The sequence below is a fragment of the Marmota monax genome, unplaced genomic scaffold (assembly GCF_021218885.2).
Source record: "Marmota monax isolate L192 unplaced genomic scaffold, Marmota_monax_Labrador192_F-V1.1 WCK01_AAM20220418_F8-fsc00072, whole genome shotgun sequence".
Classification (NCBI taxonomy): Eukaryota; Metazoa; Chordata; class Mammalia; order Rodentia; family Sciuridae; genus Marmota; species Marmota monax.
This window is the reverse complement of record NW_026692356.1, coordinates 960,667-987,448: the sequence shown is the minus strand read 5'-3', so window position 1 is coordinate 987,448 and position 26,782 is coordinate 960,667. Positions and strand designations below refer to the sequence as shown.

The following is a 26,782-nucleotide window of genomic DNA, read 5'->3' as shown; positions in this document are numbered from 1 at the left end:
TGTTAGTATACATTGTTTGCTTTTGCTCATAAGAATTGATTCTTTGTCCCTTGTCACTTGTGGTGAGAGAAGAAAGATTTCTGTGCATCAATGTCTTTCTCTTTGGTCTAAGCATGAAGGAAAATGTAAAAGTCAACTTCCTCTGGAACACCTAGGAAAAATCTCCTTTCCTAAAATAGACAATGTGCACTGGATTGGAATTGATAAGGTGTAGATTCTAGACTTGGACAGAAGTTCATCGGGCCTCTTATCTATAAAAGGACAGAACTGGACAATTACTAGAATTCATTCCTGATCTAAGGTTGCAACAGACATTCATTTTTTTTTTATCAGGATGACCTACTGGAGTTAAGGGTGCAGTCTGTGGCCATGGAGCAGATAAAAATAAACTGGGGCGCCACAATAGTGAGCTGTTGGCATCGGTCCACAGCTCTATTAGTTGGCCAATCAAGCCAGGCAGGCATTAATGCCTAACTAGAATGTGAATTGTTGCTTTCCAAAAGAGCAATTTAAAGATTAAGGAAAAAAAAAATTCCTGGGCAATCTCTGTCCTTCTCCCATCCAGCTAAACTGGCAGCTTTGATGAGTAATCCATCTATTGCTCTAAGCCACCAAGCCTTGTTCTTTCACCCCTTCACTGCAGCAGTTTTCATTGCTAATAGTAATGCCAGCTGTGCAGGGAGGGGATCTAACTGAACACAGCCCTCTTCACTGCTCCCAGCCACCTCCTAACAACCCAATTCATAGACAGATGTTGAGGGCAATTGTAGTGAGATTGTAATGAAATTCTGAGGCTTTGGCCCTTGTGGGTGGGTATCTGTAACAAGTCACCCTGTCTTTAGTCCATCTGTTGGGGAGTTGGATACTCATATGTGTCCGGGTTGAGAAATTCACTGCAAATGCAGAGTGATGAAACATTAACTTTAATTCGATGCCTGACCAGTACAACATGTGAAAAATTAAAAATGAAGTTGTGCTGTTTGGGCTTTAAAAAATATATATTCGATTTAGTGAAGTGAGGCCTTAGTAGTCATTTCTTCTTAAAAGCAACTTTCCATCTATAACTTCTATTTTCATTCCATGATGACAACATGTGTTTCCATGCCTACTCAATTTCTTTTACTCTTCTAATTGCTGACATTATGCCAACCAAGAAACACCCATTAAGTTTCTTTCTTACATGGTTGCAGGTTCCCTCTTTCTGACTGATTTGATCTTATCCTGCATGGCCATTCAAGAAACAAGAAGCAAGAGCCTGGCATGGCACTTGAGCAATAGAAGCATTTTATTTTTAATTTTTTTGTAGTTGTAGATTAACAGAACGCCTTTATTTTATTTGTTTATTTTTATGTGGTGCTGAGGATCGAACTCAGTGCCTCATGCATGCTAGGCAAGAACTCTGCCACTGAGCTACAGCCCCAGCCCAATAGACAAATTTTAACTGTGGCCTGTGATACATAGATTCATAAAGAAACCAAGATATAATGTTCTGTTAAATTGTGATGCTATCTGAGGCATAGAATTCTGAAGAATTTTAGAAAATTAGGCATATTTCTAATAGTCGACTTTGATTTCTGAGTTATCATTCCTTTGAACTTGGTTAGTGTGAGTTACAACCTTCATATAAAAAACTGAAAACTCTAATTTCAAACACCTGTTAGTGACAAGTTGCTATGAAATAATTTCCTTTCTGGAAAATGCAGTCTCTTTTTAAAATATTTTTTTAGTTATACATGGACACAATATCTTTATTTTGTTTATTTTTATTTTTATGTGGTGCTGAGGATCAAACCCAGTGCCTCATATGTATGAGGCAAGCCCTCGGCCACTGAGCCATAGCCCCAGCCTTTAAATGGAGTCTTTATGCCAAGACTTTATATTTATATGAAATATTCATCCTGAGTCATTGTAAACTGCTCTTAATCTAGATATTTGTTATTTTTTAATTCTAAAAATAACAATGTATAAAATGTAGGAACTAAAATTCACATGAACTGGCTTCCAAATATTACTATATTGATAAGTGACTTGGTTTGTATGATTTTTTTATTCAATGAATGAATTTGATGAGAACATATAAAAGAATAAAGAACTACTCATGCCAGAGTTTTTTGGTTTTGTTTTGTTTTAAATATCATCTTTTTTATTGTTGTTTATTTTTTATGTGGTGATGGGGATTGAACTTAGGGCCTCATGAATGCTAGGAAGATGCTTTACCACTGAGCTATCTCCCCAGCTCTTGATTTTGTTTTTTATCAAGTTATTCTCACAAAATTAGTTGGCAAATTCCTTCTATTTCTGTCTCCACTCAAGATTCTAGAAGGGTCTGAGGTGTTCCCTTTCCATTAAATTGCATGAGTTCAAGGGCAACTTTTGGGGCTGCAAAAGTTGATGTGAAAAATTCAGATGCAAGAATTCCAAGTTGCCTAGGTTATATAATCAGCAGCCACAGAGCCACAGGCTTTGTGTGGCCTTTTTATTTCCTCTCAGCTCTGTAAACCACACATCCCCAGGAGAGTGGCCCTGAGTACCCATACTAGTGCAATGTTCTGTTTCTCACCATCTGCCCTGTGTTCATTTAGGTGTTCACCAGAATTTGTATTTGGAAGAAAATTTCTGGAGAGATAAATACTTCTCTTCACTGAACAATATGGGAAATGGTATCCAATAAAGGAGGGGGGTTTCATAAAGGAGAGTTAGGTTGCATTAGTAAATTAGGTGAGCTGTGGAAGTCTACCTATGGATCAGCAGGATAGAGTGACTTTAAGTGTTTCTAATTGATTTTTAACCGGTTTCTAACTAGCAGTCCCTACATATCTATTACTTTCTTCCTAAATGAAATCTGAGTTCATTTAAATCCACTTTCTACCAACTTCCTAAATCCCCAATACCAGTAGAGTCTACAGATGCCCATGTTGATAATAAAGAAAATCTACAAAAAAAGAGCATTATTGTGCAATTCAAAAGACTTCCTGCAACATTGTCAGCTATTCTGTAACTGAATTAGGGCATTGTATTATTGTGGTAATATGTTTAAAATGACCATCATTTGTCATAGTCATCTGTCTCTATTGTCTTGAAAATGTGGATTTTAGAGAGTTATGTTGTATTTTCTCTTTCTAAAACACATGGTTCAAATAGGGTGTCTCTAATGATAGCACAATATAGTCCACTTTCTGGTTAGTTTGAATTCAGTATATATTCAAAATGCTCTATTAGATTTTAATCTGATAGATAAGTGTTTCCTCTAGCCAGTTCTTACCACCTAGGTTTTGTGGAGGATATTATCTTTTGTCAGGAGTAACAGCTCATTCTGCCTGGCCCCACACAAACAGCATGGCTGCTAACGGTCATGTACAGCTCCAAAAGTATAATCCCAACCCATTTTATCATAGATCACTTCCTAACCACATGGTCATAAAGGAATTCCTTTGCTTGCTCTAAAGGAAAACGGAGTTGTTCTTTAACCTCACAAGAAGACTGAGTCAAACTATTGTGGAAAGTTGACAAATGCTATTGTCAACTAAAGTTGTGGCAGACACAGATTGACTTCCTGGGTCCCAGCAATTTCCATAATGGACCTGACCATGTGACCCGCTAGAACACAGCAGTTGATAAAAGGGTAGCTGGTCCTTTGTTCTAAGTACTCTGTTTAGCAGCCTAATATTTGTTAAGACTGCCATAACAAAATACCATAGACTGGGTGGTTTATGAACAACAGAAATTTATTTCTCACTGTTCTTGAGGCGAGGTACCGGGCATGGTTGGATTCTCGTGAGAGCTTTTTATGAATTGTAGATGCCTTCATTACCTTCTAGCAACCCTATCTCCTTATTGTGTCACATTGGGGATTAGGATTTCAGCATATGCATTTTAGGAGAAAAAATATTCAGTCTGCAACCATATCCAATACAAGATTGGCTAATCATTATAGCTCACAGTTACCAATGATTGGTCCAAGGTGTAGGCATATGATACAAGTCAGACCAATCAAGTCTTAGAATTTTTCACACTGAAGTTTAGAATGAGAAAGCCTTTCCTCCTGGTTAGAATGTGAGTTTGGAAATGGAGTAGAAGCAGAGAAAAAAGAAGAGTTGTCTGCATCCCTGTTTCTAGAGTGTCCCTGTCGCTCAAACTATCTGGCATCCTGCCTTCCTAAGCTTGGTTGTTCAACTCTTCCTTTTAATCAATCATCTTTCCATTTAAAGTAGTTTAAATGAGAATCCTATCACATGTACCCGAGAAAATCCTGAGTTAGACACATATCAAAAAGAGTACTTTACAATATCATTTTCAATGACTAGTAAGCATTCCCTTATTTGCATATATTTACAGATTTTTTTCAGTATTTACTCCCATATATTTAGACTGCTTAAAATCTTCTTGCATCTTAAGTAATGCTGTGATAAAAATCCTTATTCATAATGTTGGGCACATTTATTAAACTTGCTCCTAAAGCCAAAAATGTAATGAAAGTTTTTGATACATTATCACCAGATTTCCCTGCAAAGCATTCGTATTTAATGTGTATTTCCAACAGTCAGTTTGGAAAAGTGTTTGTTTTTCATGTTGTCACCACCTCCAGATATTATCACTCTATTTCTTTAATTTGTTTCTCAATTTTACAGGGAGAAAGTGCCAACTCATTGGGGTTTTTTGTTATTTTTTAGTTTGCACTTCTTGGGAAAAACAGGTCATTCTTACAGAGAAGCCCTGGATTTCCATCAAGTTCTAGAGTGTCATGTTATCATTTCACTGAATGCCTCTATTGCTGACTGACTCACTCTATCAAAATGCTAACAGGGTTTCCTGCCATCAAGGAGTTTTCTCAAAACATCACATTGCCTAATTTTGATCCAAAGTACTAACAGCCTTCTTCATTCTGATGGGAGGGGGGGTAAAATGCTATCAAGAAAACATCCTAAGAAATAAGAGCAGGTAACAGGAGTATTTTTGCTTTATTTTGCTTGGCTGGTGGGGGATTGAAAAGCCCTTTAACCTTCTCCAAGGAGGAGACTTTCTTTTAACTTGCAGGGTTCTCACTTTTATTTATTTATCTTAATGCCTACAGTAGTTTGTCCTTTTGTTGTGTGTTTGCAATGACTTGGATTCCACAGGACACATTTTGACACTCTTTCCCTTTCTGATGGGTCTTCCGTGCTGGACTACCTAGTGCGTCTCATGAAGGTGTGAATGACCCTGTCTTTCCTCTGTGGTGGTTTCAAATAGGCACATTTGCTTTTTCTCCCCCCCCCCCCACTGGGAAGGGACTAAAACTAGCATGACAACGTCAGAAGATGGTCTTTATGAACTCTGGGATTCTCAGGAGGAGGCTTTGAGCAAAGGCAGGCCACTTTTCGTAATTAAAGACTTCAGAGCACCTGCTATTGAATTCCAGACTCCTGTTTTCCAGGACTTGCGTGTATTTATGTGATATGAGCATAATGTGACAATGTAACAAGGGTCAGGGTCAGCGGAGGCTGGAGAATTTTCACTGTGTCATTGCAGGGAAAGAAAGAAAGGGGAAGAACTACTTTTATTTTTAGATTAAATATGTGTTGCATAACTTGAAGTGGCCTGAAAACTATGTGAGAACTTTTTTTATATAACAGGTTCATACTAAATTATTATTGTGATGAGTTTTAAAATTGCATTATAATATTGATTTTCATCTTTTAATCAGCTCCCTCCCCTACCCCACCTTCCGCCCTCTCTCTCTCCCCTCCTCCCAGGATTTTAGGTTTCCTTTCACTTTTATTCCAGAACTGGACTATTTCCCTAAGCTTACACCAGGCCTCCTGTGCACTACCTCCCACATACTCTGACTCAAACATAGGAAACTACTTTATTTATTTGCATAAGAAAGTTTAAAAATTCCCAGAAGAAAGAAAAAAAAACCCTACAGAAATATAGAAGTATCGTGGCTCATAGGATACAGGTTTCCAGTTTAAATTTGATACAAGGCATAACTTCCCTAGACCTTAGTTTTCACACTTATATGAGAGAGGAACAGACTTTTTGCTAGGGCACATGAGGTTTTATGATTTTAGAAGACTTACCTTGTATAACAAGTAAGCCCCTCTCTGTTTATTTCAAACCCAGAGGAAGCCAGACCCCAAGTCCTATTCAGCTCACGAACCACAAGCATTTCGCCTTCTCTTTCTGAATTTTAACCTGATCCTCCTCCAGCTCATCACTACCATTTTCTGATGCCCATCCAGGGCCAGGCTATATTTGAGGCTCAGAAGAGTTAATGTGCCCAAGGCATGCAGTATATAAGTAGCACAACCTGGTTGAACCCAAGTTGTCAAGCTCCAAAGCCACAGTCTTCACACTACACGGTGTCTCCTACGAGGCTGATGGTTTTTAAATTTCTTTCAGCACTGAAACCTTTTAAGTGACATTTTTCATAAAACCTCAAAATGAGGCATCTCTGGATACAGCCAAGTAGGAACCCAGTGTTGGCCACTTGGCCTCATCCACAAGCCTGGATTGATCCCAAGGTGCTTTCATAGAACCCTGAACAGCATGAAGTAGAAAACACACACACTGCATATGACCGTGACAGAGCAAACCCACCTTGCCTCCTATGGGGAGTCTCTGGGTAAAGGTTAAGTAGTCAGTGTCCTCGGAGGCAGAGTTGCAAGAGCATGACTCACAGCGTAAGCTTCCAACAGCCAAAGACTAGCAGAGCTGCCCTATTTTAATCCTTCCTCTGAGGGCCACAGAAATGTTATCAGGAGGCAGGCAGCTTTGTTTTTCCTCTGTCTTGCCCTATGGTATTTCCAATAGACATGATAAGTTAGGAGCCTGTGGGGGTAAGTTTTTGACCACGGACCGTTGCCAAGTTGATTAGAATTGATTGAATCACTTGCCTAAAGTTGAACATAATGATCAATCATGAGGACTTTGCTATGTGGGAGGCCTAGGTTCACATTCCGGTTCTATCATTTATTTAATCAATTAAGTAAAATCCATCACCATGAAGGTTAGGTTAGTTATTATTCGTAGTAGCATTATTATAATTAATGAAACTTATATTCTTCTAGTTATAAGATTGGGGTTATAGCTCAGTGGTAGAGCGCTTGCCTCACACATGTGAGGCCCTGGGTTAGATCCTCCGCACCACATAAAAATAAATAAAGTAAATATATTGTGTCCATCTTTAAAAAAACTTAAAAAAAAATGAAAGAAAGAAAATGAAAAGAATCAGTGTTTTCAAAGACTTTATTAATATATATTACTATTTACTAAGACATGGGCCCATAAAACTTTTTTTTTCTTTTTTGTTAAGTTTGGATAGTTTCCTTCTGAATTGTTTGAATTTTAAGTGAGTTTTCTTTCTCCAATATGTACACAGTTAATCCACCCAAATTTTGATCCTATAACTATCTGTCTTTTTAACAGACATCTGACTGAAAGAGAAATGGAAGTAATAGTATATCAATGTTAGTCCCTTAATTGTGGCAAAATGTACCACAGTCATGTAAGACTGTTTTAAGTAGAGAAAACTGGGGAGGGGTTTACAGCAACCCTTTGTACTAACATTGATTCTTTTCTCTAAGTTTAAAACTGTTTTCAAATTAAAAATTTGTTTTAAAAAAGAGATTTATGAGAAGAATCATTTATGTGTAATTATCATTTCTGAAGCTCTTCATTCCTTTAAGCATATCCATAATTTCCTTCTGCTATGGTTTTCCTTCTGCCTGAGATTTTTTTCCTATAACATTTTTTGTAGTGCCTATTTATTGGTGATGAATTACTTCAGCTTTTGTCTGAAATGTTCTTTATTTCACCTTCAGTTGCGAACAGTATCTTTGCTATGTAAATACTTCTGGGTTGGCGATCTTCTTTTCAGTACTTTAAATGTGTTGCTTCACTACCTTATCACTTGTATTATTTTTAGCCAAAAGTCTACTGTCGTGGATTTTATGGATTGACATAGTTTTCTTCACGTGACTTGTCCTTGGGCTCCATTGAGCTTCTTGGATCTGTAGATTTATACTTGTCATCAAATTTGGAAATTTTATAGCCATTTTTTCTTCTGATAGTTTTCTTCACCCCTTCCCTTTCCCAGGAATTCTCATTATACATCGGGCCACATCTTGAAGTTATCCCACAGCTCACTGAAGATCTTTTTTTATTTTTTAACATTCTTTTTCTCTGTGTGTTCCATTTTGCTGGTTCTATTTCTCTTCTCTGGCTCACGAATCATTTCTTCTGCAGTGTCTAGTCTGCAATGAATCCTCTCCAGTTGTATTCCTTTGCTTTTCCTGCATGACCAATCTCCACAAACTGAATGTATTAAGACAAAAAACTTTTATTATGTCACAGTTTTCATGAGACAGAAATCTGGCATAGTGGAGCCGGGGCCTCTGCTCAGGGTCTCCCAAGGCTGAACTCAAGGTTGTCAGCTGGCTGCATCCAAACAAATTCAATCAGGGAACATATCTGCTACAAAGGTCCTTCCGGTTGTTGGCTGAATTCATTTTCCTGAGGTCACGTGACTGAGGTCCCTGTTTATTTTTGACTGTCAGCCGCGGGCCTGCCCACCATTCCTGTCACATTCCTGTCACATGGCAGTTCTCGATGTGGTTGTTTGAACACTCAGAATGCAATTCTAATAACTGTTTTAGTGTCCTTGTCTTCTAATTCCAACAACTGGGTCAGTTCTGGGTCAGTTACGATGGGATGGATTGATTCCTCTCCTCATTTTCTTACCTCTGTGTGCCTGGTAATCGTTCACTGGACATCAAACATTGTGAATTGTATTTTGATGTGGAGTGAATTTTTAAAATCATGTTTAATTGTGCTAAAAAGAAACCCAGGCAACATAAAATTTAACATTGTAATTGTTTTTCATTACATAATTTAATCATGTTGAGGGTATTCATGTGGTTGTGCAACAGATCTCTAGAATTTTTTCACCTTGCAATACTGGAACTCTACCCACTGAATAGCAATTCTCCATTTCCCTCTCTTCAGAGTTCCAAGAAACTACAATCTTCTTTTTGTTTCTCTAAGTTTACCCACCTCAGATAATGTATGTAAGTATCTTTTTGTGATTGGCATATTTCACTAAGCATAATGTCCTCAGAGTTCATCCTTGTGACGTGTGACAGGATTTCCTTCTTTGTTAAGGTTGAATAATATTCCTAATATTCCATTATAGACGTTTGTCCCATTTTGTTTATCTGTTCATCCATTGATAGATATTTGAGTTCCCTCTTTGGCTATTATGAATAATGGGTGGGTGGGCAGATACCTCTTTGACATCCTGCTTTCATATCTTTTGGAAAGATACCCAGAAATAGGATTTCTGGATAATATGATAGAGTATTTTTATTGTCGAGGAACCTCCCTTCTGTTTGCCACAAAGGCTGCAGCATTTTACATGACCTCCAATAGTGCACAGGCATTCTATTTCTCTGCATCCATTATCAACACTTGTTATTTTTCTGGGTTTTTTTTTTTCCACTTTTTAAAAAAGTAGCCATCTTAATGGGCATGAGGTGATATCTTGTGGGGTTTTTGTCTGTTTTTTTTGTACCAGGGATTGAACTCAGGAGCACTGAACCACATCCCCAGTCCTTTTTTGTATTTTTATTTAAAGACAGGGTCCCACTGAGTTGCTTAGGGCCTCACTAATTTACAGAGACTGGTTTTGAGCTTGCCATCCTCCTTACTCAGCCTCCCGAGCTACTGGAATTAAAGGTGTGGGCCACCGTGTCCAGCTATCTTGTGGTTTTTGATTTGCAGTTCTTTAATAATCAGTGAGGATGAGCATATATTCATATGCATTTTGACAGATACATATTGTCTTATTCCTATAAATATTTTTGAACCTTGTTTAGGTAGCAGTTAAGTTACTTGGAAGTAATTTGATGCTTTTAGATTTTGCTTCTTTGATTTGTTAGGTGGGTCCTTAGCATATCCTCTCTCTAGGGCTTATTCTTCTTCCTTACTGGGGCAAGACCTTCCAGAGTACTGTACTCATGGGAAGAAGCATTATTCTGGAGCCTGTTTGTATCAAGTCCTGTTTCTTCCAATCCTTTGGGGGCTGGGGTGTTCTTTCCTAGGCTTCATTTCCTCATATGCATCAGCCAGTCTGCTGAGCACTTTGCTGAATTCTCTTTCTGGTCAGCTCTCTCCTCTCTGGTACTGCGTCCTCCAAATTCCAGCCATCTTGATTCTCCTGGATTCTCAGCTCTGTCTCCTCCACAAAGACAGTCTGTGGGAACTGCCTGGGTTCTCCTTCCCTATGTTGTGGCCTGAAAGCTCTATGAAGACAATAAGCTGGAGTAATCAAGAGGCCACTCATTTCTGTCTCTCAAAAATTGCTGTCAATTGTTGCCTGTCTCATAGATTTCTATTTTTCTTGTTTTGGGAGGAAAGAGGGTAAATCTGTTTTTTGTTAATCTATCTTGGCAAGTAGCAGAAGTCACAGGGACTTATCCAAAGTATAATGAAATGCTCAAACTACAACAATAGTAAAGTTTTTTTTCTTCAAATGTTTTGAAATGAGAAAATATGAGCTGAAGATATAGCTCAGAGGTAGAGCACCTGCCTAACATACATGAGGCCTTGGGTTCATCACCCAGCATTGCAAAGTAAATTAATTGATGATTTAATTTAAAGACAAGCTTCCAATCAGGAAGTAGTTTCACAAATCCCATTATGTTAAGGATATCATTGAATTTTAGAGGAAATGAATTTTACATAATCAAAGGAAGATCATATAAGAGTGAACACCTGAAATTCTAAAATTCAATGTCATCTTTCATGTAGCATTAACCTTTGGCCTTTGTTATAAGTCAGTAAATACAAAATTGGATCCATTTATGGGCATGCCCAAACTACACTGATTTTGGTTGAACTTTTCCCACCTTCCCAATCAAACAGTGATTCTCAGGGTCCTCAAATGGGTCCTCACATGTGTGAGCTGCAGTTACCACCAAATACCTGCCACCTTCTCTACCAGTCCCCACTGCAGCTCCCGCTTTCTATGTTTCTGCCTGAGGAGTCTCATCTGGGTCATTTGTGAAATCTTTGCTTGACAGTGCCTATTGTTGTGACCACGTCTGTGACAAGAATTCTTGCAAAGCTGCCAGTCCTCTGACACGAGGGCAGAGCTGGGTTTCCCACAAAAGCAAGGGGCCCCAAATTGTCCTGAACATACTGAACATACCTTATTTCTGGTTTTAATCTCTCAATTTTTTTTTTTTTTGGTACCGTGGAGTGAATCCAGGGGCACATAATCACAGAACTACATCCCCAGCACCCCCCCCAACCTTTTTTTTTTTTTTAATTTTGAGAAAGGATCTCACTAAGTTGCTTAGGGTCTCACTAAGTTACTGAAGAAGACCTCAAACTTGGGATCCTCCTACCTCAGCCCCCTGAGTCCCTGGGATTACAGGTGGATCAAGGTGGATCACAGGTATGTGCCACCGCACCTGGCAATCTCTCTCAAAATCTTCCAGTCTCTGATGAAAGTAGCTCAATCAGTTTATTGTAAAAGGAGACAGCACAAAAGGAGTCTATAGGTCCCTTTATCCTCCTGTTCTCTCTTCCCAGCCACTCCTGACTCAATTAAACTTCTCCTTCCCTCTATATAAAACGAAGGACCTTGTGCTCATCAGCCAATGACAACACATATTTGATAGGGGCAGAAGGCAGTAGGCATTTTATGTACTAACAATACCTGGATGCACAAACAATACAGCCCAGGTGCCCTTATTAAGCCATAGCCTGTGGTCGTTCTTGACCTTCACAACACAGAGGGTATCTGGTCAGTAGACTCCACTGAATGTCTATTTGAGGTGCTGTTCTTAGATTATTACACAAAGCCAAGAGCAGAGTCTGCCTCTCAAGGGCACTTTGCATTTCTCGCTGGCATGCTACACTAAGCACCATACAGGAGCCACTTACCAGGAACCACCTTTCCCGTTTTATAGAAGGTCCAGCCCTTCTAAGTCAGACACAGCTGTGGTCTCCTTCCTTCTCCCACTCCTCTTCCAGGCTTCCGCCAACACATTGGTACAACAGTCTCATTTCCTTTGGTGTCCTGAAGCTTCCTTTTCACTGCGATTACAAAAACATTTATTAGAGAATAATTTATTCTTCAGGCACATTAATGGAGTCCAGATTTTGCTTGGATAATATGGACAGACAGATGTGCAGTGTTTGGTGCTACTTTTAGATGAGCAATGCTGTTTACACAGAATTTTCCCGAGACCACCCAACTCATTTCACATGTAGCCTTCAGCTTTCCAAGCCCTGGCCTCCAGAGGAAAAGAAAAAATTTAATAACTCAGCGCCCCACCCAGTTTTGAAGACATGACTTAATACTGAAGGAATTTGCAAGCCTGCACTGCCAATCAACATGCCTACATCAAATAAACCATCTTTTCTTATTCTGAAAAATGAAAGGTAGTTCTAGAAGCATTCTACTCTCTGACCTTCTTATATATTGTTCATGTCTCATTAGAAACCCGGAGAAGCTCAACCAAAGACCATAAATCTAAAAATAATAACAGGAGATGAAACACTTGTTATTTGGCCTTCCCCCAGTTTCCTATTTTGAGTATATTTCACATAAATTGCCTTTTCCCTTTAGCTCTGTATTATGCATAAAGATAACATTAATAATTCTTTTTTGCACTTGGAAAGTTTGTTACATTTTTTCATAGCATTTACACATATTGGTAATTTGCTCCTTACTTTAACTTGAGAAGTAGGTAAGGAACTGTCTTAGTCTGTTCAGATTGCTACAACAAAATACCATAGATGGAGTGGCTTATAAACAACAGAAATTTATATCTCACAGTTCTGGAAGCCGGAAGTCCCAGATAGAGGCACCTGCAGATTGATTTCTGGTTCCTAGACGGTACCTTCTCACTGCTACCTTGCCCCTTCCAGTATCTCTTTTTATTCATGAGGGCTCTGCCTTCATGATCTTGTCACCTCAAAAGGACCACTTTTTAGTATCATCCCATTTGAGGTAAGGTTTTAACACATAAATGTGGGGAGGAATACAAACATTCAGATCATATCAGGCCCGTGTGAGAAGTTAAGTAACTTTACTAAAGTATTCCAGTGCTTAATTGGTTAAGTCAGTCATTAATAATAATTCCTTTTTTCTGTGATTGCATTTAATCTAAAAATCATTGACTAGTTTTAAGTCTGATTGTTTTGAGTTTCATAGACATACCACAGCATTCTAGATGTATATTAAATGTATTATTTTACTTTATAGTTTACCAAGATATAAGAATGAATACATTGATGCCTAGTATATAGAAAAGAATATGGTGTAGTAATGGAGATAGGCTCAGATCTTGCCCTGCCCTTTACTTACACTCCCTGATACTAGACCCCTCTTCTATAGATTGGGGACCGTGACACCCACCCTTTTGAATTGTTCTGAGGTTCAACTGAAATGCCATCTAGAAAGTGCTTTGTTCACTAAGACCTGATATTTATTGAATTGGCTTTTCTCTTTTATTTTTCATAAAAGAAAAGGGGGTGAGCACAGGAGTGAATTAAAGTCAAAGCCAGGCTACTCAGTGTTGAGGAACCGGTAGGGAAGGCAGATATAAAGTCCCTCGCCTCAAGGTGCAGCCGAAGCGATGCATGTATGATGAACAGGAAGTAACTAATGTGAGCAAGAAGTAACGAACACTGCATAATTGGTGCTAAATGAGAAGGAAGCAGGTTGGCGGAGGAATCAATTTTGACTGACAGTAGGGGTGGGTAGAGTTCAGTGGTTTGTAATGAAGTAAACCTTAATTTGGGTGTCTCAGTGTGATTATGGTTTTGACAGGCAGAGATGTGGCAGAGAGACATTCTGGGTGGAGAGGGGAGCACCAGCAGGGTATAAACATGATAAGATGCAGGGTGTATTCCGAATTTAGCCAGCAAATTGGCATGAGTGGAATCAACTATGGCCACTCCGAGGGTGGCCTGTGGACCTGCAGCATCCCAATTACCTGTTGAATTGCAGACTCTTGGGCCCCACCAAGACTTACATAGTCACAGTCTGCTCAGGTGACATGCACATTAGGAAGCTCTGAAGGAGAGGGAATATAGTGTCCAGTCACATGGAAAGGCAGACTGTAATCAGAACCAAGAGAGAAGCTGTAGAATGTGCTGGTCAGGTGGAGGCTTTGGAACCAGTTCACCAGGGCAGGTGGCGCGGGGGTGGGGATACTCCTTAATCTCATCTCTGGCTTCAGTAACATCACATTCTAGCTGTGGGACCTTGGGCAAAGTTACTTAACATTTAAGGTGATAATAGTACCTGATACCTCATAGGATTTTTTAAAGAAACAGACTATGTTTTAGAATATCCCCCACCCTTTCCTATACACAGCCTCCCCCTTGTCAACATCCTGCACTAGAGTGGTGTGTTCCTTATAAACAGTGAGCCTACACTGACATGTCATTCATCCAGAGACCATAGTTTACATTAGGGTTCATTTTTGATGTGGTAGGTTCTATGGGTATGGACAATTGTATGACATGTATCCACTATATTGTATCATAGAGCATTGTTTTAATGTCCTAAAAATCCTCTGGGACCTACTTATTCCCTCATTTCTCTCCCCGCCAGCTCCTGGTAACCACTGATTTTATTTTTACTGTCTCCATAGTTTTGCCTTTTCCAGAATGTCACATATTTGGATTCATACAGTATGTAGCCTTTTTAGATTGGCTTCTTTTACTTTGTATTATGCATTTATATTTCCTTTGTTTATTTTCATGACTCAATAGCTTATTTTTTATTAGTGCTGAATAATAGTCCACAGTCGGGATGTGTCACAGTTTATTTTTCCATCCATATTTTGAAGGATATCTTGCTTCTACATTTTAGCAATTTATGAATAGAGCTGCTCCAAACATCTATGAGTGTTTTGTTTTGTTTGTTTGTTTAATGCAGATAAGATTTCAACTCATTTGGATAAATACCAAGGACTACAATTGCTGGATCACACTTCATAGGCTTGTTTTAGGATTCAGGATAGTGATGTGCCTGGTACTTAATAAGTGCTCAGCTCTTGATTCTAACAGTCAGGCTTGGTCCTAACATTGATGTGCCAGGGCAAACTTATCTGCATCTATTCTTGCTCTAGGCATATCAATGTTACCCCAAATGTTAAGTAACCTTGCCCAGGGTCCCGGGTTTATTTTTCTGCCCAGATCCCCTGACCTAGAAACTAACTGAAGGTGCAGGGTTCATCCCCACAGGTTTCAAGCATGAAGGGAGCCATGCATCTGCTGGGAAGAGTGGGGCATAAGCTGAAGACCAGGGCTCATGGGTGGGGACTGGACCCACCAAACCCAGGATGGGATTCAGAATCAATGAGCCTATACAGGATTTTATCCTCCAAAGTCCTCCACTCCTCAGGGGTCTGAGGGCAGCTAGGTTCTTCTCCTCTATGCCTGGATTCCAAGACTGTGCCCAATGAGCCAAAGCAGGAGGGAACTCCATTATCTGGGGAACCTGGCCTGTTAGGACATCTTCCCTGGGTGATTTAGGGTGGCCATTTGGAAAATATTGTTCCCTCTGTCTGGCCTACCTCAGGTAGGTGTTTCTTTTCTCCACCACCACCCCATCAGCCACAAACTTGGCTCTGCGAGAAGGGGAGAGGCCCATTTCAACACACATGTCCCTCCTGTCCAGCTCCCATTAGCTCAATCTGTTACAGAATTTCAAAGTAAAAAGACGCCTTTATGTTTTGGAATTTATGATATGGAGGGTCCCTCTGATCTGGTTTTGGGGGTGATTGCCCATTGCTGTGACAAAATTGGACTTTCATTTTGCTGGCATGGTCATCTTTAGATATAGTTTAAGTGAGAAATGACACGCAGAGCTGAACTTTTTGGACCCAGACTAAAGTTGGGTGGGAATGAGGATAGATCTAGTCTGGTGCCAAAACGTGGTGTGTGTCCTAGATGTTTCCCAGCACGGCTCTGCCTCTAGTTCCCTCCTTTGACCCTTCCTGATCACCATTTCTTTCCCTAGCACTCTTAACAAGTTCCTGAGAGCTGGTTTAAAATTTCATTGCTGTTGAACAACAATGTTCATCTGGTTATTTTTGAAAGAATTCTTCCCTGGGTTATCAAGTGGGGAAATTGGGCACAGAAAGTGGTCTTTCCAGAAAGAGTCACCACTGGCCCATGGCCATCTACATTTTAAAACACAGACTTGACTGAAGTCTTCAGGGTCATTCCGATGTGTCAAGAGGCTCAGCTTGTTTGTCCTGCTCCATGATTGAAAAACATAATTTAAATCAAAACAAGAAGTTCATACCAAGGTTCAAAACAGAAGGATATCCTGCTTCAAGGTTTCAAGAAAAGTGCATGTGAAGCAAAGTCTCCGAATCTGTTTTTAAACTGAGTTTCCTTTTTCCTGGGGTCTTTTAGAACAAAATCGAAGCGAAGCCCATTCTGCTCCCCTCCTCCGCTTTTTTTTCCTCTTTCATGGTGACCCTTCATTCTTCCTATCAGCCTATATCCTCTTCATATCATTGTGATCCCTTCTTGATCCAACATCCCTTTATTTCTCATAAAGAAAAGAGCCTTTCTTTGTTGGGTGGGGATTACTTTCAGCTAACCAGTACCCTCTTGGAGACGGGGTGGAGCAGAATACCAATCACAATACACTAATAAATCATTGTCACTAAGCAGAAAGCCATTTTTGTTGTTGCAGAAATTCACATCGATTTTGCAAAGTTAGGCACACCAAAGTCAGGGAGTGCAAATTGGATGCATACTTTCCAATGAACTGAATTGTACACACTAACATAGGTATAGTTTTTCTGGTTAAAAATGCTAGTCTGTCTTTAAAACTGCATCCTTTATGAATCAGCCAATGTAATTACTGATATTAAAATATCAATAATTCATACTTCCATATTTTAATGTTTAAAATTCACAGTTTTTTTGCATTTAAGTTTCAAAAATATTAAGGAGATTGGGAAGAAAGGTAATGAAATAACAATAATGAGAATAATGATATATAAGTAAATGGAAATCACTCAGGTATAACAGAGGAAGATCTGTGTTATTCATCTTCCCATCTTCCATGAGGCTCAAGTCAGCCTTGTTTCTGTTCCTCAACTTTTTGAGGGGAGTGGGTACCAGGGATTGAACTCAGGGTCACTTGACCACTAAGCCACATCCCCAGCCCTATTTTATATTTGATTTAGAGACAGGGTCTCACTGAGCTGCTTAGCACCTCGCTTTTGCTGACCACCTTTGAACTCGCAATCCTCCTGCCCCAGCCTCCTGAGCTGCTGGGTTTATAGGCATGCACCATCATGCCAGGCCATCCTCAATTCTTCACAGATATTATCTCCTATGTATTTTTTTTTTAATTTTGAGGGTTTTTTTTCCCTCTGTCTCCCTTTGAGCAATAAGCTTCCTTCAGAATTCTTGGATAAGAACTTAAAACAAGAAAAATCAAGGGCTGCTTGCAAACACTTCACATTTAAAGTGGGTAGGGGCAGAAGAATTAAAAATGTACTGAACATGTATGCTCAGGTGCTTCAGGAAGGCTCAACACACACTGAATGAGACAAAGTGCCAGCCACAGGGGAGACAGTTCCGATGGAAATAGGCAGCAGTGCTGGAACTTTTCCTTCCCCTGGCAATTGCTACATTCAGAGAAATTTTCAGTCATGGTTTGTTAACATCCAGATATGCATAGAGTGTTATTGGGACACAGGCGCAGATGAAGTCCAGGGGATTCCAGGAAAACTTCCTAGAAGAGAAGATGCCAAAACTAAGTCTTAAAGAAACAGTAAGAAATTGCCCATGTGGAGAAAGATGGCAGGATGTGGCATGAGCAAGAACATGGAGACAGAACAGTGTGTTGGGTGCTGGCACTCCCAGGGCCTACCGTAGCCCATGGTAGTCACAAGGAATGGGTAACTCTGTAATTATCAGAATCTATGCATATTTATGACTTTTCTTACAAATTAGAGTTCTATCTTAGTCGAGGTTTTTTTGTTGACAAGTAGCATAAATCTATTTTAAATTTTCTTAAGTGATAGATTTTTTAGGGAAGAATGTTATGATCCCCAAATTGAAAATGTAGCTGGGACTGGAAAATATCAGGAACTAGGCCACCCATGCTCCTTTCCTATCCAATATCTTCCATTGCCATCTTTCCTTTTTTATTCTGCAGTGCTGGAAACTGAACCCCGGGCCTTGTACATGTTCTGAACTACACTCCCAGTCTCCCTTTTTAATGCAGTGCAGGGGGATCAGGCCCAGGGCTTTGTGCATGCTCGGCACACATTCTAACACCGAGATATAGCCTTAGCCCACCTACCACCATCTTGTAGAGCATTTCCAGTCAACTCTGTGTTCTGACTACCCGTGGCTCTTTAGAATGACCAACATGAATCTGATACATGCTGCTAAGTACAAAAATGGGTCACAGCCTGATCTCCAGGTGGCTTCTGTCTATTGATGAAAACAGCCAAGTGAAAATGATGGCAATTATACCCATCAAATGGTCCACTTGAAAAGTATCAGACATTGCAGTGTGGGAACCAGGCAGTCTCTGAGAAACCCCAAGGAAACACAGAGATGGGCTTTTCCCAACAAGGCAATAGCCATGATACAGAGTGGCACTGGAAGTACATCAGTCCTTCTTAACCATGTGCCTCCTGTGTTGCCATCAGACACAGTAAACCCCAACCACAGAGAACGTGGCTTATATGTATTTGCAGTGTGCTGTGTGAATGAACAAAGAACAAGTCACAAAGCCAAGGTTAGGAAACAAAGCAGATGTGCCTATTTCTAAGACCAAAGGTAGATGGCAAGAAGTCAAGACATACTTTGTGTACTGTTCACAAAGTAGAAGAGTGCCAGGCCTTTCTTGAGTGCTTAATACATATTAATTCATTTAATCCTCCCAATAATCCTCTGAGGTAGAGACTATGAATATACTCTTTTCTACATAGAAACTAAAACCCTGAGAGTTTAAATCACTTCCTCAAGGTCATATACCTAATGAAAGGTGGAGTTGTGGCCAGGAACCCAGACATTCAGGTCCCAGGATATATGGACACCAACTCATTCTTCTCTTTATCTCCATATTCTCCTTTCTCGTGATTCACTCTGCAGAGATAGTAAGAATTAGCTGAAAAGCAAAAGTGATGTCAGATCAAAAAGATTTAAGTGAACAGAAAATAGAAAAGAAGGTAAGTCACTTTTGGGGTGGAGAGGAGAAACTTTAGCATGATAGTTTTCAAATTTATTTAGTTAGTTATTTTGGTAGCAGAACATTCCTGTCCAGTGTCTTCCTCTGAATCTAATAAACACAACAGAGACAAGTGGAGCTGCTAAAGCAAGGACCCAGTACAAACAAGGTAGCCCCTCTGTACATTGTTCTTCTCTCTGTACATTGTTACCCTAGGCAGTTTAAAGGACTAAGGGACCCAGCCAAGAGTCATGTCCTACACCAACCACTACTTGGACAGCTGGGGAAACTGAAACCAATTCACCTGTCTGATTATCTTGCTTGGTATCCAATGTTCTGAGTTTTGTTGTTGTTGTTGTTGTTGTTGTTGTTTGTTTGTTTTTTAAATCAGTTTGAGCCTTTGCAACATTTTAATTAGAAGCTCTCCAGTTTGATCATTAAAGCTTCTTCTTTTGGGGGAGTGGGTAACTGGGGATTGAACCCAGAGGCTCTTAACCACTGAGTCACATCCCCAGCCCTTTTTATATTTTATTTTGAGACAGAGTCTCACTGAGTTGCCAAGTGCCTCACTAAGTTGCTGAGGCTGGATTTGAACTTGCAATCCTCCTCCCTCGGCCTCCCGAGCCCCTGGGATTACAGGTGTGCCCACTCACTGTACCCATCCCATTATAGCTTCTACAATGAAATGTTTGGGTTTCTGTGTTGCACCTCTGTCCATTTGATAGAGAGTACCAGTGACTTCACTAGGCACAGGAGGAAGGTTTAGGATGAATAGCAGGGTGTGAGGGGCAGGAGAAGCAAAGGTAAGGTGTCTCTGGAGGTGGAGAATACTGAAAATGCTTTTTTGAGCATGTCAATTTTGAAGCAAGTAGCTCTGACTCCAGAAAAAAAAAAAAAGTAGAGTGGTTCTTTTGTTTGTTTATTTTGTTTGGTTTTTCTCTTCTAGGAAAGGAAAAGGACATGATATTCACAATAGTTATTCTTCCTCAGTTTTTTAAGCATTATCTAAACTATCCAAATTCTCTATATAAGGAACTGTCTTACCTGCTGGGCTGTTTGGGCATGTTCTATGCAGTATCTAAAGATCAGATCTCCGAAACTAGTAATTTCCAAAATATTTCTTCCAAGGATGTCTAAACTAAATGGCAGGAATTTTCTTGAGTGTGTACCCTCAAGGACCAGAATTTCTCTCAAGATGTTGATTTCTCCTAGCCATTGCAGTCATTGTGCCTTATTTCACTATTACAGCCAGGCCCACTCCATCTCCACACTACTCTCAGAGATACATTCACTTGGTGCTCCTTTTTTCTAGAAATATTGGGGTGGGAAAGGATAAGGTTACAACTGAATAATGTAAGCCAGGCAAATCTAGTATGGATTGGGTTCCTTCACTGACTATTAGCACCTCTTTGGAAGGCTTCCTAAACCCTTGTTGTCTCAATTTCCTCATTTGTAAACTAGAGATGAACAGAACCTTAGTGAAACAGATAATCCATTTGTTAAAAAACTCTTCCAGAGCAGGAAAAAAAAAAAAAAGACAAAACCTCCCAATCTATTCCATGAGGCTAGCACAACTTGGCTCTAAAAATCCACAAAGAGAGCAAAAGAAAATTGCAGTCCAGTCTTACTTATGAAAATAGATGAATAGGCACACGCCTGTAATCCCAGCGGCTCAGGAGGCTGAGATAAGGAGGATGGTGAGTTCAAAGCCAGCCGCAGCAAAAAGTGAAGCACTAAACAACTCAGTATAGACCCTGTCTCTAAATAAAATTTTACAAAAAAATAGGGCTGGGGATGTAGCTCAGTGATGGAGTACCCCTGAGTTCAATCCCCAGTACTGCCCTCAAAAAAAAAAAAAAGATGAATAATCCAAAATAAAATATTATCAAATCAAAACTAATGATATTGGGCTGGGCATGTGGCTCAGTGGTAGAATGCTTGTCTAGCACATGCAAGACCCCAGTTCAATCCCCAGGACCATTTTTTTAAAAAAAAGTTTAAAATAAATACCAATCTTAGGAATGTAGGATAGTTTTGAACCATTACAAAGAGATCATGGTTAGACAGAGGATTGGATACATACAACTGACTTCATTCCCTCCTGAAACCCCACTGAACTAAGTGAAAAAATAAGACAAAAAGGAGAGGGAGAAAACCTCCATGGACAAGAGATATCAACATTACTTAAAAGGTGAAACTGATGAATGAAGAGCACTGACTCAGCAGAATTGAGCAAATGATTCTCTAAATGTCTTTGGAGGGAATGTCAATGACCAGTAGGGGAGTGGCTCCCCAGAATTCCCGAAAGGCTCAGGGGTGGAGTCACCAGGTTCTTAGATGAGGGCCTAGTGGAATGAGAGCAATGAAGTTTGTTGAAAGCTGTGAATGGAGAGGCTGCACCTTTAAGTCCCCTTTCACATCCCAGCAGGAGACAACAGGCTTGCTTTTATGGGATCATTGAACCGAGGGAGCTCCAACTCTGGTGTACCTGTGGAGGACTAAGGAGTTACCCATTTCCCTGGGTAGGAAGGGAGAATAGAAAGAAGTTAATCAATCATATTTACTGAGTGTATTAGCTTTCAATTATGATCATGAATACCTGAGACAGTCAACTTATAAAGACAAGAGGTTTATTTTACCTCATAGTTTTAGAGGTTTCAGTTCACGATAATTTGGCCCTGTTGCTTTGGTGCCTGTAGTAAGGCAGCACATCATGGTGGGAGCATGTGGCAAAGCAAGCCTGCTCATCTTATGAGCACGAAGAGAAAGAAAGAAAGAAAGAGGAAGGAATGGGGTCCCACTAGCTCCTTAAAAGGCATGCCTCACTGATGACCTGAAGACCTCCCACTAGGCCCCACCTCTTAAAGGTTCCACGACCTCCTAATAATACCACACGGGGAACCAAACCTTTAACACACAGGGACACTTAAGATCTAAACTGTAAAACTGAGTGTCTGGTGTGCTGAGCACAGACCATGTGTCCTGCTCAGTTCTAAGGGTTCCATATGGATGAATTCATTTTGTCTTCAAAACAACCCACCAGGCAGGAAGAAAAAAGTATTAAAGTAACCAAGACAGTTTTTTAGAACAACAAAGTAATGAGATTTACCCTACCAGGTATTAAGACATATTAGAAAGCTATGATAATTTTTAAAATACAGTCTGAGTGTTGGAATAGATAGGTTAGATTATTATTTTCTATTTATAATAAAATGAAAAGTTACATTAATTCATTGGACAGATTAATTAATGTTAGAATAGGCATGTTTGATCCGAAGAATATAGAAACTCACTCTTACATAGAGCGTGATATGATAAAAATGACATTTCAAACCAGTAGGGAAAATAGTAAACAATTCAGTAAATGATATTGAGATAATTAACTATATCCACTCTCAGAAGATATAAGTTTCAGATGGGTTAATAACAACAAATCTAATACTTAGAACATATTAGAAAGAGACTATGGAAGGCCTTTGTAAATAAGACTTTCTTGATGACATACTAACTGTATAACTTTGAACACATTATTTAGCTTTCTGATATCTAGTTTTTGTTTTTAACAAACTAAAAAAAATGAAAAATAAAAACCAGTTGATTGGAGATACATAGTCAATAGAATGTAAATGAAAACAGTAGAATTATTGTGAAATTTACTCTGATCTGGCAGAGTAAGTCTCATGGTTACATTAAACTTTGTGGTTTAGTACTTGTATCCAGTTCTGTATACCCCAGTCCCCTGGAGGTATTGAAATTTTATTTTTTCCTGCTGCTAGTAACAACATAGTTTGGTCTAATATGCAGATATTCCTCCCACGCACGTTAAGTCCTGTATCTCAGCTGCTCTAGAATTAATAAAGCAATGTTTTTCTTTGACATTTTTGACAAGTTCTTAACCACTGTTTGACTGCTTGCTTGTGGATATAAGATCATATTCACCTGTTCAAAAACAGCCAAGGATCAGTGAATCTTGGATATTCTGTGACTTTTCTCCCTTTCAGATCAGTTCCCGTAAGAAGATGATTGGTTTTAATCTAATTTAGTGGGCCCCCTTCGGGATGCGCTACTAGGTGATGTAGGATAAGCATTCGCTCCAGTCCTCTGCAGTAAGGAGAAATGCTTTACCATGTAGAAGTAAAAAAAACTTTTAAGGTCTTTCCCCCCACCCTTTTGATCAGAAGGGTAAAAAGATAAAAGTTGCTTCATTGTCAAAACTGTCAAATTAGTGGTTTGGCTATATCTTCTCTTCCCAGATGACCAATAGCCTGACAAAGTAACTGTACCTCTAGATTCTATGATTCTTAGTTGCAAGGGACAGAATCTAATTTGAACCAATCCAGGAAAATTCCTAAGGGAAGTGGCTGGAAAGGAAAAGTTTGAGTAGAGCCTGGGGCATAGCTGGTTGGCCTGCATAGGTGGCCCTAACAGAACCGTGTGGAATGGACTCCTCTGGAAAGAGGGAAGGCCTCCTTGCCAGGACTAGGGAGGATAAGGCTGAACTGGCAAAAGGAACAACTGTTTACACCAATAACCAAAGAAGTTTCCTGGATCAGCGCGATGCACATATGGTGCCTATATTGTCTTTGCCCGGAGGCTGTTGTTGGGATGGAGGAATTGCAACATCACCACATTCTTGCTTGGTCATGAGGCAGACTGCCTGAGTCTATCTGCTTCAGTTCCTTTCACGTGTGTCTATATCGAGGCAGAAGACAAGTTACCACTTCTGTTTCCTGTTTTGTCTCTGTTCTGTTGTGATCTTCACTATATAATAATCCATTTTTGTTTGTTTTAAGAGGTTTTATTAGGGAAGGATAATGTACTATACATAAACATTGTGAAAGCAAATAATCATAAATCCTAAGAGGATTTGAATTAAAAAGTCTTCTAAGTATGGTTCTGGGTTTTATGTTCCCGGAACTGCAGAAATTTCCTGAGGCTTAGTCATTTATTCAGAAGGTCTAAGTGCAGTACTTCTCGGCTCCACAGCCTGTTAGAATTGCCCTTGACATCAAATCAGGGGCTGGATCTCCAAGGGCAAGGAGTAGAGGAGGCCTCCGTCTCTCAGGGAACCAGAATCTGATTGGTTTCTACCGCAGGGCCATAACTAGGGCTTGTTAACCATTGCTTTACCACTCCTAGGGCTTCCCCAGCCCCCTCCACCTCAGTAAAGTCCAAGAGTCTGACTGTTTTCTCCAATTCTGTCTGCCTCAGGACAGGTTCCAACACCTTTTATTACGTTTTACTTCAAAATTTGGTTTATTTTTTCCCTCTGTGCTCTCCATCCCCCTCCACGCTCAGTCTCTGGCTGCCAGTCATTAGAGGCTTTGTCTCAAGCACAGTGCAGGAGAGTGGCTCTTGGTAACCATAGGCAACCATGAGTCTGTGCTAGCTATTTGCGCTGTATTTGTAAGAAGCAATCTAGTCACTGGGTACATGGGAAATATGCTTTAAAGGTTTTTTGGGGTTTTTTTTTTGCAATAAAATATTATCATCATCTTCTTTTTTTCTGTAGAATGATCAATCCATGGGCGAGATGCAGATAATTGGAGGCGAGGATCTTTCAACATTGGCTGGAAAGGTTTGTTAATGTAACTCTGCTCAGTACACATTGATGTCTGGGGATATCAGTGACCTTCATTTCAGGTTAGCACTTGCAATACATTTCAGATACTCTCCTGGGTTTCCTAATTCATGCAAATAGATGTGTGAATCCTTTTAATGACTTCTTCCTTCTAAAACATGTTTTTTAGAAGGTTTCCAGGACACAAGGCAGACCTAATCCTTCTCCAAGCTTCCAATTCCAGTCTTATTTCAGACAACAAAAATCCTGGCCCTCCTTGCTCTGTTCTTGCTTGTCCTTTCAGGCATCTTCTTTCTGAAAAGGAAGGTTTCTGAATATTTGTCTGCTTTTTATCTCTACTCTATGCCTCAACACCTAGGCACTACATAGTAAAACATTTAAACAAGTTTGTTGAAATGTGCAAAATTGAGGGAGAAAAGAAAAAAGAACTTGAGAACACAAATTTTAGGTCTTTGCCTTTTTTTTTCTCCTAATAGTATAAAGTAATCTATTAGATTATGGGGGAAAAAAAAAACCACTTCCAATTTTAACTTGGAGTTCCAAAGCTGCTAATACCTAATTATGAAGTGAAAAGACTATTTGGATTCTGACATAAATACTTAAATTGGAAGGAAGAGTTGTTTCATAAAGCAGATGATCTTTGTGAAATGTGATTTGAAATGCAAATTTACTGTGAATGAAAGCCACTACCAAAGCAGAATTTGTTTTTGTTCACCTGTACTGACCTATCTTGTATTCATTATCCCTGAACACATTCAGCTTTCTAAGTCAAATGGATCAGTCTATTACACAAGCTTAATCTCTCATACTTGTGGTTGTTATTGTTACACAATCTCCAGATGGGAAACAAAGAGTAGCAACCACATTTAATAAAAAATATGTATCATAATGGGAATGCCACAGAACCACAAAGATTCTGACTGCAAAACAGCCTGCTTCCCCTTACTCAGGAGACAACATTGGCAGCTCCAAGTATTAAATTGTCATCTAATAGTAAATTTTGTTCCATAGCAATTGGAGTTAACTTGATAATGTTAATGTATTGCCAGACCATCATTTGATGTTACTATAATATCCTAGAAAGCTAAAATACTCCAAGCAATTTCCAGAAATTCATAACCTTATACAATATTGGAGTGTGGTCTTTAAATGGTAAGTCACTTTAGTACTTTGTTGTGTGACATTACCTTACAGGTTTATTACACAAGGGAAATATCTTGCCTTGTGCTTTTGCTATGAGGTCTGTCCCCAGTAAATGCCAAGAAAAAATATTGCACATAGAATTGTGCCCCCTCCTCCCTTTTTAAAGTGATTTTCCTCCTGAGCACTGGATATTCCCTTTAAGAGATGGGGTTGGGGGATGGATGGAGGAAAGGATAGCTTCTTCCTAGGGATGGAGTGAGCAGAAGGGGTGACAGCTCTGTGCTTTGTAATTTCCTCCTGTGAATACTGCAAAGACCCCTGTGGGAAAGCAGAGATTGTGAATGTTCAGGGAGAAGAGTTGGAAAACCAGGAAGCTACTTTAATTTTCTGCTGACATGACAAATTATTTCTTCCAGGTTCCTGGGTACCATTGAGCTGTACCTTTACACTCTCTGTGTATGGATAGGTGCACATCTATATATGTTTAAATATGTGCCAAATAGAACTCCTTGGGCTTAGAATGCACCAGGTAAATATTTCTAAGATGAATCAACACTGATTAGCCAGGTTCTCAACTGTCCCAGCAACTCGAGTTTAGTGACTCTAAGTTCCGGGTGCCCAGCTCCCATCAGAGGGGAATGCTAGATGAGCCATGCAGGCCACACCATATGCTTTCAAATATATTGAATCTGTCCACTCCTCTCATCTCCCTGGCTGTCACCCAAGTCTTGACCCATGCTACTCAAAGTTCAGGTTAGAGATCAGCAAATTTTTTCTGTAAAGGACCAGATAGTAAATATTTTCACCATTTTCTCTTAAAATTGCTCAGCTCTGCTGTTATAGTA

General features: G+C 39.6%; 2 protein-coding genes across 5 annotated transcripts in view; one reads left to right on the top strand and one right to left on the bottom strand.

The window, feature by feature from the left end:
• The window catches only part of Thnsl1 (threonine synthase like 1), a 187,790-nt gene that overhangs the window by 109,185 nt on the left and 51,823 nt on the right, over window positions 1–26,782 (bottom strand). The window contains exon 2 of one of the 2 annotated variants that reach the window (XM_046442257.2): window positions 11,929–12,081. The gene's annotated coding sequence lies outside the window, so the exon portion shown is untranslated. Of the gene's footprint in view, window positions 1–6,579; window positions 6,694–11,928; window positions 12,082–26,782 lie in introns of those variants that run through there. The other variant, XM_058578603.1, reaches the window with a different exon arrangement.
• Prtfdc1 (phosphoribosyl transferase domain containing 1) overlaps window positions 1–26,782 on the top strand; it is an 87,428-nt gene that overhangs the window by 44,815 nt on the left and 15,831 nt on the right. For all 3 annotated transcript variants that reach the window (XM_046442264.2, XM_046442262.2, XM_046442263.2), the window contains exon 4: window positions 24,726–24,791. In XM_046442264.2, the coding sequence (XP_046298220.1) occupies window positions 24,726–24,791 (66 nt within the window). The remainder of the gene's footprint in view (window positions 1–24,725; window positions 24,792–26,782) is intronic.